Source organism: Betta splendens, chromosome 3 (assembly GCF_900634795.4).
Source record: "Betta splendens chromosome 3, fBetSpl5.4, whole genome shotgun sequence".
In the NCBI taxonomy this organism is placed as follows: domain Eukaryota; kingdom Metazoa; phylum Chordata; class Actinopteri; order Anabantiformes; family Osphronemidae; genus Betta; species Betta splendens.
In genome coordinates this window covers 12,278,553-12,290,976 of record NC_040883.2, presented here as the reverse complement: position 1 = coordinate 12,290,976, position 12,424 = coordinate 12,278,553, and the positions used below count along the sequence as shown (strand labels likewise).

General features: G+C 53.4%; 1 protein-coding gene across 1 annotated transcript in view; it reads left to right on the top strand.

Moving 5' to 3' along the window:
• The first annotated feature begins 5,519 nt into the window (after nucleotides 1-5,519).
• LOC114852748 (delta-like protein D) overlaps nucleotides 5,520-12,424 on the top strand; it is a 7,380-nt gene continuing 475 nt past the window's right edge. Inside the window, exons 1-12 of the mRNA XM_029145371.3 lie at nucleotides 5,520-6,142; nucleotides 6,268-6,570; nucleotides 7,242-7,302; nucleotides 7,790-8,047; nucleotides 9,081-9,141; nucleotides 9,230-9,360; nucleotides 9,448-9,617; nucleotides 9,709-9,925; nucleotides 10,013-10,195; nucleotides 10,284-11,001; nucleotides 11,079-11,298; nucleotides 11,414-12,424. The exon at nucleotides 11,414-12,424 is cut by the window's right edge and continues 475 nt beyond it. Of these exons, the coding sequence (XP_029001204.1) occupies nucleotides 6,089-6,142; nucleotides 6,268-6,570; nucleotides 7,242-7,302; nucleotides 7,790-8,047; nucleotides 9,081-9,141; nucleotides 9,230-9,360; nucleotides 9,448-9,617; nucleotides 9,709-9,925; nucleotides 10,013-10,195; nucleotides 10,284-11,001; nucleotides 11,079-11,298; nucleotides 11,414-11,419 (2,382 nt within the window). The 5' untranslated portion in view covers nucleotides 5,520-6,088 and the 3' untranslated portion in view covers nucleotides 11,420-12,424. The remainder of the gene's footprint in view (nucleotides 6,143-6,267; nucleotides 6,571-7,241; nucleotides 7,303-7,789; nucleotides 8,048-9,080; nucleotides 9,142-9,229; nucleotides 9,361-9,447; nucleotides 9,618-9,708; nucleotides 9,926-10,012; nucleotides 10,196-10,283; nucleotides 11,002-11,078; nucleotides 11,299-11,413) is intronic.

The following is a 12,424-nucleotide window of genomic DNA, read 5'->3' as shown; positions in this document are numbered from 1 at the left end:
TATAAGTAAAGCCAACAACGAGCGCTGAGATGGAGCTTACATAATCCTGCATCCCATTTTCTTCAGCCAGTGTTTGGGGCTCTCGTCTATTCACTCTGGACCTTTACAACTTCCTCCTCCTACACTCAGCCTTCCTTTTCCTCTTCAGTCTCCTCCCATTCGACTCGGCTTCCCCTCCCCACCCCTGACCAAAGCTTGACTCAGGAGAAACAGAGGCAGATGTTCCAGGAGCACACGACTGCCCTCGGCCCTACCCCCAATACCTCCCATTTGTACTGGATCAGCAGCTAACCCCCGGAAAGAATTGACCATACAAGCACGCACACACACATTCACAAAGAGCACCGCTGCCCAAGCCTGTACCAACTCAACAGTTGTCCAACAGAAAGAACAGCACACACACACATACACACCGAGAGCTGTCCAAATCCCCTCAATGTGCCTGATCGAAGCTACCCGGGGGTCAGGCCTGGTGTCAGCGTCCAGAGCCCAGGGTCTCTGTGGTCAGCTGGCCTGGCTAATCCTGCTGCTGGAGGCCACTGCCTGACAAACTAAAGGCCAAGGACCCCCAGGGGCCACGGGACAAGAGATCCCAGGGAGCGGGGAGTGTGTGGTTTGTTTAAAATGCCCGGGTTATTGTTTATTTGTTTGTTTACATGTTTGTTTTAGGTGTAAACCAAACACTGCAAACCGGGGCGAGGCGAAAAAGTCACGGTGACACATGTGAAGAGCAGCCATCCATAGAAACAATATCAGTGGAGCATCACAAAGGACAGAGTCAAAGAAAAAGCATCATTACTTACATCTGCCTGCAATCATCAGCTGGTCATTGGATAATCAATCAAAACATAAACTAAAGTAGACGCAAATGGATTAAGTGACAATGTCACATGTGCACTATGAGTTTGTGTTGCACAGTAACAGGTGGTTGGGATTTCTTTGTTGACTGAATGGTAGGTGGGCAGCCTCAGGTCTGTGTGGCTCCGATGGGGAGGGGACACGTGAGCCTCCAGTTTCTGTCACTGTGTTGTTGCTGGGCGAGGAGTCAGCAGACACGTATGTACACAGGCTTCCTCTGACTTAAAGTGTTAGCGTCCCAGTCGCCCTGACGTCCCAGGAGGGTCCACTGGACTTATGTGTCCGTCTCAGAACATACAGGAGGTTTTAGTCAGCGCAATATAAACAATAAATAATCACACCTCAGCATGTTCTGTGTAAAAACAGCATCACCAGCCCTCATGATGTGTAGAAACCTGCATGCAGTTACACAACCCGTGAAGCCCCATGCACAAAGTAAACATCTCCATCAGCACCTAAATCAGAACTGGGCCCCGTGCGCAGCCAGCGGACCAGGCGTTAGACCGGTCCCCGTGCGGACAACAGTGGTCCTGTGATGGTGTGATGGTGGGGACGCAGCGGTTCCCACGACAGCCATCCATCCAGTTCTTGGCACGCACGCACGCAGGAGCCATATGGCCGCCTCATACCCACTGCATGCCTCCACTGTGATGCCGCCCAACAAGTAGCCTCACCCCTGGAGGAATTCAGCCTGGAAGTCCCTAGACGGAGGGAGAACTAATGGAATAATAAATGGAGGGGTGAGAGAGCGGGGTGACGAAGCAGCTGACCGGCTGTGGACGATGGAGAAGTGCACATATAATCAGAAATTAAGAGACTCTGTAGAGAAATAAAGATGAAGGAAGCCATTTGGGAGTTGCTCCGTGTTGTGGTGTTTCGTGAGCAGATGGTCGGGGCTCGAGGAGGGGCGTGCCTTGTCCTCGCGACCCTTCACAAATCACACAGCTCTCCCCCGAGGGGCTCGCGACTCGCCGTTCAATAAGAATCAATGGGAATTACTTTGCGAGAGAATGGGATGAATGGGCGGCGGGGCGCGAGACCTCTTCCTTTGTTGTCCCCCCTGAGTGTCACAGAGGTACACACACATGCGCCCGCGCGCACATGCGGGAGCGCACGCGCGGACGCGCAGTCGCACGCACAGTCGCACGCGCACCCACGGACAATAGGAAAGCACTTCAGTTAAACAATCGACCTCCAGTTAAACATTTTTCTAACCTCGCGCACGCGTGCACGCACACGGACGCGCACAAAAGAGGGATCAGAGACGGGGAGGAGTTTCTGCGCTTTCCTTACGACACAATTAGAGAATCTCCGGGCATAAATTACGTTTATGAGGAAAATGTCGTTTTGATACTGCAAAGTGACGGAAGGATGGAGGCAGAGAGGTGGTGCTGATGATGGGGGGCACTTTCCATCTCACCATGCTTTTCAGTCACGCTTTGCTGGCGTAATCGGAAAATGTGTGCCACGTCATGTTGATGAATGACAGATAGTATATTGGCCTAATACAGGGAGGGGGGGAGAAAGAGCACCGAGACCTCTGAAAGTCGGGATGAGTGTAAATAAAAGGTTTCAAGAGAAGGATTTTACGCCACGCCACAGAGGAGCATTGTAGGCTATTGAGGAGGGGGTGAAATCAACTGGTTAAATGAAATGAGCAGCTCGGAGCAGCGTCCTATAGCTAAACACACACAGGGGTATGTGGAAAGACTGTGGCAGCCAATGATAATAGTGTTAAAGCTTAAGGTTAAAGGGCCTTCAATCAGCTTTAAAGAGTGTAAAGAGCACATCATGGACACGCAGCCACGTTAGACATCGGCTCCTCATTTATCTATAGCTGACCCAGAGGGAATTAAAGCCAAGCGGGGTCATCAAACCCCAGCAAAGACAAGGACACCACCAGCTCAGTGTGTGTGTGTGTGTGTGTGTGTGTGTGTGTGTGTGTGTGTGTGTGTGTGGACATGATGGACTGAGAGGTGTCCACACAGGAAGAAGACAACCAGTGTGCGTGTGTGTGTGTGTGTGTGTGTGTGTGTGTGTGTGTGTGTGTGTGTGTGTGTGTGTGTGTGTGGACATGATGGACTGAGAGGTGTCCACACAGGAAGAAGACAACCAGTGTGTGTGTGTGTGTGTGTGTGTGTGTGTGTGTGTGTGTGTGTGTGTGTGTGTGTGTGTGTGTGTGTGTCTCAATGCTGAATGGAGGTCTTGTTTCTCTGGGGGTGCAGCAGATCAAAACAGTGGTGTTGCGCAGAGGCAACAGCTTCAATTATAGTGGTTAATTAAGATTCCCCCTCGTCCCCTGGTGCTTAAGTGTGTGCGCGTTATGTGTAAACACTGCCAGTGAGCACTCTGGAGTCCAGCCTCTTCCCTGCTTTCTGTAGTTGTTTGAGTATAATAAAAATATTAAATGTGCCCATGGCCTGGGCAACCAGATGATCATCTCAGCTGAATAACTCCTCATGGTGACATTATCCAAGTCCCAGTGTGGAGCAAAGTATGTTTTAATATTCATGTGCATGTACTCCATGAAGCTGAACCACAGTAAACAAGCTGAAAATCACCAAAACCATCCTTGTCAATAAAGATTTAGCTAAAAAAAAACGTTGCCTCCGCCCCCTTTTTTAGACCTTTGTTGCAATGTGTTGTGAAGGTTCAGTGGATTGACAAGTGTGTCAGCAAAACCCAGTCAGCTGAGTGAGAAGCCCTGCATCCTTTATGCAGGTTAAAGTACACACATGAAACCAATACGTCAGAAAGGAAATAAATCCACCAGCATTCTTGGAGAAAGGAAAATCTGTTTTGCCTTTTAGACTTGTGCTGGGTTGGTGCCTGGGTTTTGCACATATTTGCATAATTAATCCTGGTGATGCCTCAAACTATTATTGAAATGAAACCATGAGAAATATTTAAAAAGGGAAATCCATGTTTGGCAGAGCTGCTAAAAAATCACAGACATGTGAAACATGACAAAGGCCCAGCATGCAGCTTTTAGAAACAGCCAGGAGCCAAAATAGCTGAACAACCGCTGCTTTAATACGACATGTTTTCCTTTGTTCCACAGCATCTCAGTGGAGTTTAATGTGCTCACTTCAAACAGGCAGGTGATTAATCCATAATAATAAATACATTGTTGTATTAATTGACTTCAGCTGCGAAAGAATTTTTTCTAAAAAATAACTATGATGTAAGATAAATGTCATATAGGAGAAAGCTCAGATCTTTATTGACATATAAGTCCTGAAGGAAAATGGAAAATTACATTGAGGACAGTTCCATTCATATAATAGAAGGCTACAGTCAGAGCATGTTGGGTTTGTTTAATGGTGGTACGGTCACAGAGATAAGTTCATGATGCCAAGTAGTGCGAATTCATGCCCACATTTCTCTGCACACATATGCAAATGAGACAGTGGCTGCGTGCGTTGAGTCCGTGTTAGCGCCGTATAGAGGACGTCCAGGGGCTTTTATTGTGTCCTCTGGCTGTAGTTTCAGTCTATAACGTTTTATCTCGTCTGATTGTGCGCAGGAAATGTGATATTGTCAAGATTATTGTTTATAAAACCAGCCATGTTATCTCCCTCTGTCTCTCTCTCCCTCTCTCTCTCTTTCTCTCTCTCTCTGTGGTGATGTATTATTGTGAGAGAGCAGGTGCTGCCGACCCAATTACCATACAGCTGAAAGCACAAAGAAAAAAACTTTGCTCCCTCTATGCACCCCCCCCCCCCCCCACCCCCTCCTCACAAAGTCTCTTAATGACAGCCACGCGAGTGACACGCCACTCTTTTTTTTACTGCCTCTACCAAAGAGCAAGTAAGGGAAATACACAGGCATGCAGTGAAAACTATTCAGGTGTGCGTTGGCCCGCAGCCAGTGCGTAATGGTTGCGGCGCGTCTTTGCGCACTTGGTTTATCATCTGTCAGAATAGTTCACCTTCAAACCAGAAACGAAATCCGTTTTATTAAGATAAAATAATTTAGAACTCTGCCAATTAAATATTCTATTAGCATTAAATATCTGAATACGAAGTGATCCGTCAATTTATCTGGCTGACATTAATAAATCATTTAGTCGGGGAACCAACAACGACTTTACGCACACCTGCGGAAAATGGTAACTGTATTGATTGCCTTCAAAGAGGTGTGTGGGTTGTAGCCCAGGAATAAAATATGAGATAATAACAACAGCTCGTCTTGTTTTGGGGGTGTGAACATGTGAACACCACGGCAGGGGTAACGCCATAGGAATGTGGCGGAGCAGATGGTGGTTGTAACGCAGTTGGGGCGGCTGGCCGGCCGGCCGTGCGCCGAACGGGCCGCGCATATGCTTCACTATAACCCCGAATATGAGACGGCGCCCTCGGGCTTGCTGCTGCGTATATAAATCATGTAAGGCTGTGATGTGGAGGATTTAGCGCAGAGGTTAAAGAATTTATCGGAATGTAAATGTGCCCTGTGCGGTGGAGGGGGGGGGGGCGCATCAGGGGAAGCGAGGGTTTGTTGCACATTTAACAGCTCACTAGCCATTTGGTCTGTCCCTTTTGAGAGAACGCGAGGAGGGAGGGGGGCTTAGAAAAGTTGTGCGCGCACCCCCCCCCCCCCCCCCTCCTCCTCCCCCCTCCTCTTTCTTTGTGGTGGCCCCGGGGCGGACTTGTGGTCGTGGTGGAAGGAGGGGAAGAAGAGAGGCGCAGGGCTCATGGGCTCATTTGCATCTTATTACCCTTCGCATGCTGGTCCAGTATAAAACCCTGTGCGGGGCAGGAGACCCATCAGACACACGCACTGTTACGCTGAAAGAAGCAGAGAGAGAGAGACAGAGAGAGACAGAGAGAGAGACGGAGATTTGTTTTCAGCTCATCATTGTCAATCAAGTGGAAAAATAAACAAGGCCGTCGAGAGCTGCGTCCTTCTCCTGCACAGACTTACTGGAATTAACCCTCTGATATTTCCACCGGGGATTTCATTCACACTTCTCCAAGGGGATCACTCTGCTGAGGATTACTTTACACTGTAAAACTTTTGTGTTTCGTGCTGTCATAACTCGTGCCTCATATGGGAAAGTAGGGAGGCGGAAAACAGCCGCACCAAAGGAAAAGTTCCTCTTCATCTCGACTCCCTGCGCGTAAAGACTCCATCTCGTCTGCGAAGTAACGGAAAGCTTTGTAAAACTTTCTCCATGATTGTTTGAGTCGTGCTGCTCGGACCCGCGGCGCTTTCACTGCCTGTCAACACAATGGGAAGCCTGTGTCTGCTCCTGGCTGTCACCCTGTCTCTGCTCACCTGCCAGGTAGGTTCACTGAAGTTTGATATTGACACGCGCGGCGCGTCCGCGTCCACGCGGTGCATTTCGCTGCGCGGTGTACCTGTGTGAACAACTCCGCTCCAACTCTGCTCCGCGTCTCACCTCTGCAGGTTTCGGGCTCCGGGGTGTTTGAGCTCAAGCTGCGGGAGTTTCTAAACAAGAAGGGGACAGCGGGCAATGGCAACTGCTGCCTGGGAGGCTCCGCGCACCCGCAGGGCCAGCAGCAGTGCGAATGCAAGACCTTCTTCCGCATCTGCCTCAAGCACTACCAGGCCAACGTGTCGCCGGAGCCGCCGTGCACCTACGGCGGCGCCGTGACTCCCGTCCTCGGCTCCAACTCTTTCCAGGTGCCCGAGACGAACGCGGACAGCTTCACCAACCCCGTCCGCTTCCCCTTCGGCTTCACATGGCCGGTGAGTGTCTACGAGGACCAGACTTATCACACACGTTACTGCGTAATGAGAAAACCACGCTGTGACCGTGCGTAAATTTAGCCGCGAATTAAATATTATTACAGTATTATTTATAGTGTTGTGATATTGCTGCTTACAGTCAATTTTGATGGAGTGATGCAAACCAGCAATGACCTTAATTATTAGTCCAGTGGGGCATATTATGTTTAAAGGGTGCAAAGCGCAACAGATGCTCCAGAACTCGACACTTGCGAGGGTCTTTGTCATCGCTGTGTGAGAGGCTCTATTGTAGTGTTTCTGCGCTCTTTGCTGGGATAAAACGGGGAGGGGAGAAGGGTGTGCGCGCGGAGCACGGGGTGGGGGTGTTTTCACCAAACGCCCCTCTCCTCCGACCGGGCCTGGTGGGAAATTTAACATCCTCTGAGTTGGCGCATCATTGGCAGCGCAGCGTGAAATTCCGCCTCGTTTGGTTTTACGGCGATGTCAGCGTGCGATAGTCGCGGGGGTGTGAAAAGGGAGCAGGTAGCGGCGCTTATTAGGTCCCTAATCAACATGGGAATTAGGCTGTGAAGTTTATTGGGAGGCCTCCTAATGGCCCTCCGCCGCCCCGCGGAGGGAGGGAGGCCTCCAGGCCGAGCAGCTGTTGACTCTCTCTCTCTGTCTCTCCTCAGGGGACGTTTTCGCTGATCATTGAAGCTCTGCACACTGACTCCCTGGACGACCTGACAACAGGTGGGTGGCAGCCAGGGACCCAAAGACGGACAGCCGCCTGCTTCTCTTTCAGCTTTTCACTTAGCCACTCATGCTAAACAGAGCGTTAATATTAGGTCAATTATATCCTTTAAAATGACTCGGGTCTTAGCTGCTGGAGATCGGACGAGAGTCCACTCTTTTTTTCAGTTAACCAGAGTAGTGAGTAGAGAATGTACATGTTTTTTGCAGGTGCTGCCTGAGGTTCGACCCTGTGGTGGGATATTTGCTCATGTAGTCTTTACGCCCTCCTCTTATCAGTGCACTAATGCTGACTAGCACAGAGCAGGGGTGTGGGTGCTGGTGGAGATAATGGACAATCTGGTGGAGATTTTATGATGTAGCCCCCCCCCGCTCAGTGCGCGGGTCACGTCTCATTAAACTGTGTGCAGATTCAAGGTTTAAGTTTAAAAACGTGCCAGGAGTAAGTCACATGACTGTAACAGGCTGCATTTTTGAACGTCCGCAGACAATCCAGAGCGTCTGATCAGCAGGATCACCACGCAGCGTCACCTCTCCGTGGGAGAGGAATGGTCCAAGGACATGCAGACGTCCGGCAGGACGGAGCTGCGTTACTCCTACCGCTTCCTGTGCGACGAGTACTACTACGGCGACGGCTGCTCCGTCTTCTGCCGGCCTCGCGACGACGCCTTCGGACACTTCACCTGCGGCGAGCGCGGGGAGATCATATGCAACTCGGGCTGGAAGGGCCAGTACTGCACTGAACGTGAGTGGGCTTTTCTCACTGGGCCGCGTAGAAGGCCACGAACGCGCGCGTTGCCTGTCGGAGCAGCACAGGAGCACACGTGGGCCCTGATGTTTACAGAGAGCTTTTAAAACGCTGAGGCAACGCACGCAGGAATAATAAATAAAAATCACCGTCTAAAGAGACTTTGGGAGTTTTCTCCAGCTGCCTTTCAAAGTAAAAGTCTCAAACAGCAACTTCTATTGTAATTGTTTAGGGACTTCTTCCTAATGCAGGGCCCGTGTGCAACAGGCGTCAGTTAGTTATCCCATCGCACCAGAGGCCTCCATTCTAATGAGCCGCAGTGGCTCCTCAGTAATTCACACGCCGCGTGCCTTCCATTAGACCACTGGGGCCTCCTCGCCTCAAACCTCCTCCCCGATTGGCCAAGTGGGGGTCCTGCATTGTTGCGGCTCGGGCCGGCGATTGGCCGAGCGGGGTTGTGTATTGTTGTGGAGGGGGCAGCTGCTCGGTGAGAGGAGACAATGGAGCAGCTGTCTGGTGGTTCGCTCCACACACACCAGCTGGCCCTGTGGGGGAGGAGGGGGAGCGAGGCGAGGCGAGGCGAGGCGGGAGGAGTGGAGGAGGGAGAGGAGAGCGTAGGAGAGGAGAGGAAGGAGCGAGGAAGGGAACAGAGGGGATAGGTGGATGCTGAAGGAAGCCAGGAGAGGAGAGAGGAGAGAGGAGAGGGGCCAAGGGTGAGAAAAGGGACTTCTGACCCACAGTCAAGGGGAGAAAGGAGGCTTTGTGTGGGATGCTTTTGTGCCGGAGAGCCACCATGTTAAAGCAGAGGGCTTGTTGGCTGGTCTCACCCTGTGGGGACCAAAGCTGCCACAGCCTCCGAGCGCGAAACCCAGAGGTTTCAGCACACTTCAGCCTGCGGCGAGGATGACCCCGCGCACCCCCCCCTCTGTCATAGCGGGCAGCGCTTTTAAATGAATAGCGTAGGAAGACGCATGTGTCTGATACTGGGCGTTTCACATGGCTCACCTGTCACTGTTTGTCTGCTCTGCAGCGATTTGTCTTCCTGGCTGTGACGAGGAACACGGCTTCTGTGACAAACCCGGGGAGTGCAAGTAAGTCTAGTTGCTCCGAAGGTTAAAATGAGACCAATGGATCGGTTCCGTTGTTATTAACGGTATTTCTCCACTGCCGTGTTCGCAGGTGTCGCGTGGGCTTCAGCGGGCGCTACTGCGACGACTGCATCCGTTACCCGGGCTGCCTCCATGGCACCTGTCAACAGCCCTGGCAGTGCAACTGTCAGGAGGGATGGGGCGGCCTGTTCTGCAACCAGGGTGAGTTTCCTGAAGGACTGTCTCCCTCCGGCCGCCGCGAGGCCAGCGAGCATCCGTACTGAAGCCGCGCTGTCGCTCTCTCTCCAGACCTCAACTACTGCACGCACCACAAGCCCTGTCTGAACGGAGCCACCTGCACCAACACCGGCCAGGGCAGCTACACCTGCTCCTGCCTCCCCGGGTTCGCCGGGGCCAGCTGCGAGACCCCGGTCGACAAATGCTCAGGAAACCCGTGCAGCAACGGCGGCAGCTGCACTGTGAGTATCCGACGGGACGAAGCTCGTGCGCCGCGTCGTAGTCGCACACGCGGACGGTGCGTGACCGCTTTTTACAATGTCCCCCCAACAGGACAGCGACAAGGGCTACGCGTGCTCCTGTCCGCCCGGCTTCTACGGCAACAACTGCGAGCTGAGCGCTAACACGTGCGCGGACGGACCCTGCCTCAACGCCGGGCGCTGCGCGGACGACCCCGAAGGAGGCTACTTCTGCCAGTGCCCGGTGGGCTACGCCGGCTTCAACTGCGAGAAGAAAATCGACCACTGCTCCTCCGACCCCTGCCTGAACGGTACGACGGCTAGCTGCCCGCGTGCGGGCTTAGCGTTAGCCCCAGTCAGCGCCGCAGCATCGGGACTGACGCCTTTGCCCTCCACAGGTGCAGAATGCGTGGACCTGGTCAACGCCTACCTCTGTCAGTGTGCGGAGGGGTTCTCCGGTCCCAACTGCGAGAGCAGCAGCAGCAGCAGCAGCATCTCCGGGTTCTGTCTGTCCGTCCCCTGTCAGAACGGTGGGACGTGCCAGGAGGGAGTGAACGGCTACACCTGTACCTGTCCTCCAGGTACGTCAACAGCTCACTCACCGCCATGTTTAGCTCAGCTTTCGCTAGTTTTACACGAGGCGTCATCGTTCTGCTCCCCTCCTTGCAGGCTACACTGGGAAAAACTGCAGCTCCCCGATCAGCCGCTGCTCTCACAACCCCTGCCACAACGGCGCCACCTGCCATGAGCGCGGAGGCCGCTACGTGTGCGCCTGCGTGCCCGGCTACGGCGGCCACAACTGCCAGTTCCTCCTGCCGGAGGCGCCGGTGGTGGACGACCCGGTGCCGAGGTACTCCCCCTCAGAGAGCGGGGACGCGCGGGCCGGGGAGGAGGACGACGGCGGGTTCCCGTGGACGGCCGTGTGCGCCGGCGTCTTCCTCGTCCTCGTGGTCCTGATCAGCTGCTCGGTGCTGGTGGTCTACGTGCGGGTCAAGCTGCAGGAGCGTCACGGTCGCCGCAGCGACAGCATCCACAGCGACAGCCGCGAGACCATGAACAACGTGACCACCACCAACAACTGCCTGCGCGGCGACAAGGAAGTGGGCGCCGTGATGGCGACGTCGGTCAAAAACACCAACAAGAAGGTGGACTACCACTCGGACCTGGCCGGGTCGCTGGGCGGTCTGAGCGGCATCAGCGGACTCACCGGGTCGGAGAAGAACGGCTTTAAGACCCGCTACCCCAGCGTGGAGTACAACCTGGTCCACGAGCTCAGGCCCGAGGAGCTGTCTCTGTGCAAAGAGGAGGAGCGCGACGAGCCGGAGGTCAAGGGAGACATGATGGAGGAGTGTGACTCCGAGGAACGATACAGGAAAAGACAAAACAGGTACGCGTCGGTCACGATGGGCGCCGGTCGGCCAACGGCGCCAGCAGGATTTTAACCTGTCCTTCCTCATTTCACAGCGAAGCGTCGGAAATGAAAAAAGTGTCCGAGTCGCCGTGCTGCAGCGAGTACCAGTCGACCAGCGATCTGAACGCCCACGCATCGGCTGACCTCAAATACCAGGCGGCCGGTGACGCCGAGTACCCCAGCGACGGCCGGTACCAGAGTCCCGCCGACACCAAATACCAGTCGGTCTACGTCATATCAGAGCAGAAAGACGAATGCATCATCGCTACCGAGGTGAGGACGCCTGAATGTGTTCAACGCAGCAGAAATGAGTCACCTTTAGTTGCCCTATTGTCCTATTGTACGTGAATCTGCCCTAAACACGGATCCTGCTCCCTCTCTGTTCCAGGTATGATACTTTTAGGACAGGACCGGTTTCCTCTGGTTGACCCTGGTCCTCGCCAGCCCTGAGCAGTAGAGCTCAGCTTGTCTCCGGGAGGTTTTACTCCTGCTGTTTGCTGCTGTTCCCTGGGATTTACCGGAGGACTCTGAGCCACGGTGCTGCCGAGCCAGCGCAGAGTCGGCGCCAGGACTCGGGCCAGTACTTCACGTGAATACAGGACATTTTCCACCCTCCATGGATTTAGCTCCGGTGCCGGGAGGCGCCAGCGTGGTGCCGGGCACTCGTATGAACCTTGTACAGAAACAGCTCTGAACGAGCGCTAGCGCTAACGCTAACAGGGACCTGCCGCGGTGCCGGACGGGCTACTGCCAGAACCCGGATGAACTCTTCCCCAATCAGAGGGGAACTGACTTGGATGTTACGTTGACCCATGATATTGTAGTACCGTGATGTACTCACTGAATGAACAGAGTAGTACCTTTGGCGTACTGAGAACTTCTTAAGTACTGTTGTAGTACTGTTATGTGCTGTGGTTTTTGTTGTGGATTTTGGACAGTTCGGGTTCTGTGCAGTGCTGCAGAGTAGAGGCTGGTGCTGTCCCCAGTCCCTCTGCTGCATTAGTCAAGCAGCTGCTGCTGTTGTGCCTTAATGTCCAAGGATTCCTTGAGAAATCCCAGTTGAGGGACAAGCGGACTTCTCTGCAGCACTGACACAGACAGCGTTGGCTGAGCTGGTTCTCAGCAGAGGAATCAAGAACTGAAGACTCCAGTAGTGACTGCAGATTGATCCAGCATGGATCCAGTTGGGCCATACTGGCCTCCGACCCCTGAAGGCTATGATACACAGGGCAATGTTTCAGGCAGGTCAACGTAGGGAACACTTCCAGCATTAGAAGACGAAGCCAAGGCGAAGTGAATGGAATCAGAGGAAACGCGAGGAGACGTTTGGTCCGAAGCGGGTGCTCCTCAGCACAGCAGCAGGTTTACCGACTAAACGAACGGTCCCAACGTCCGACTA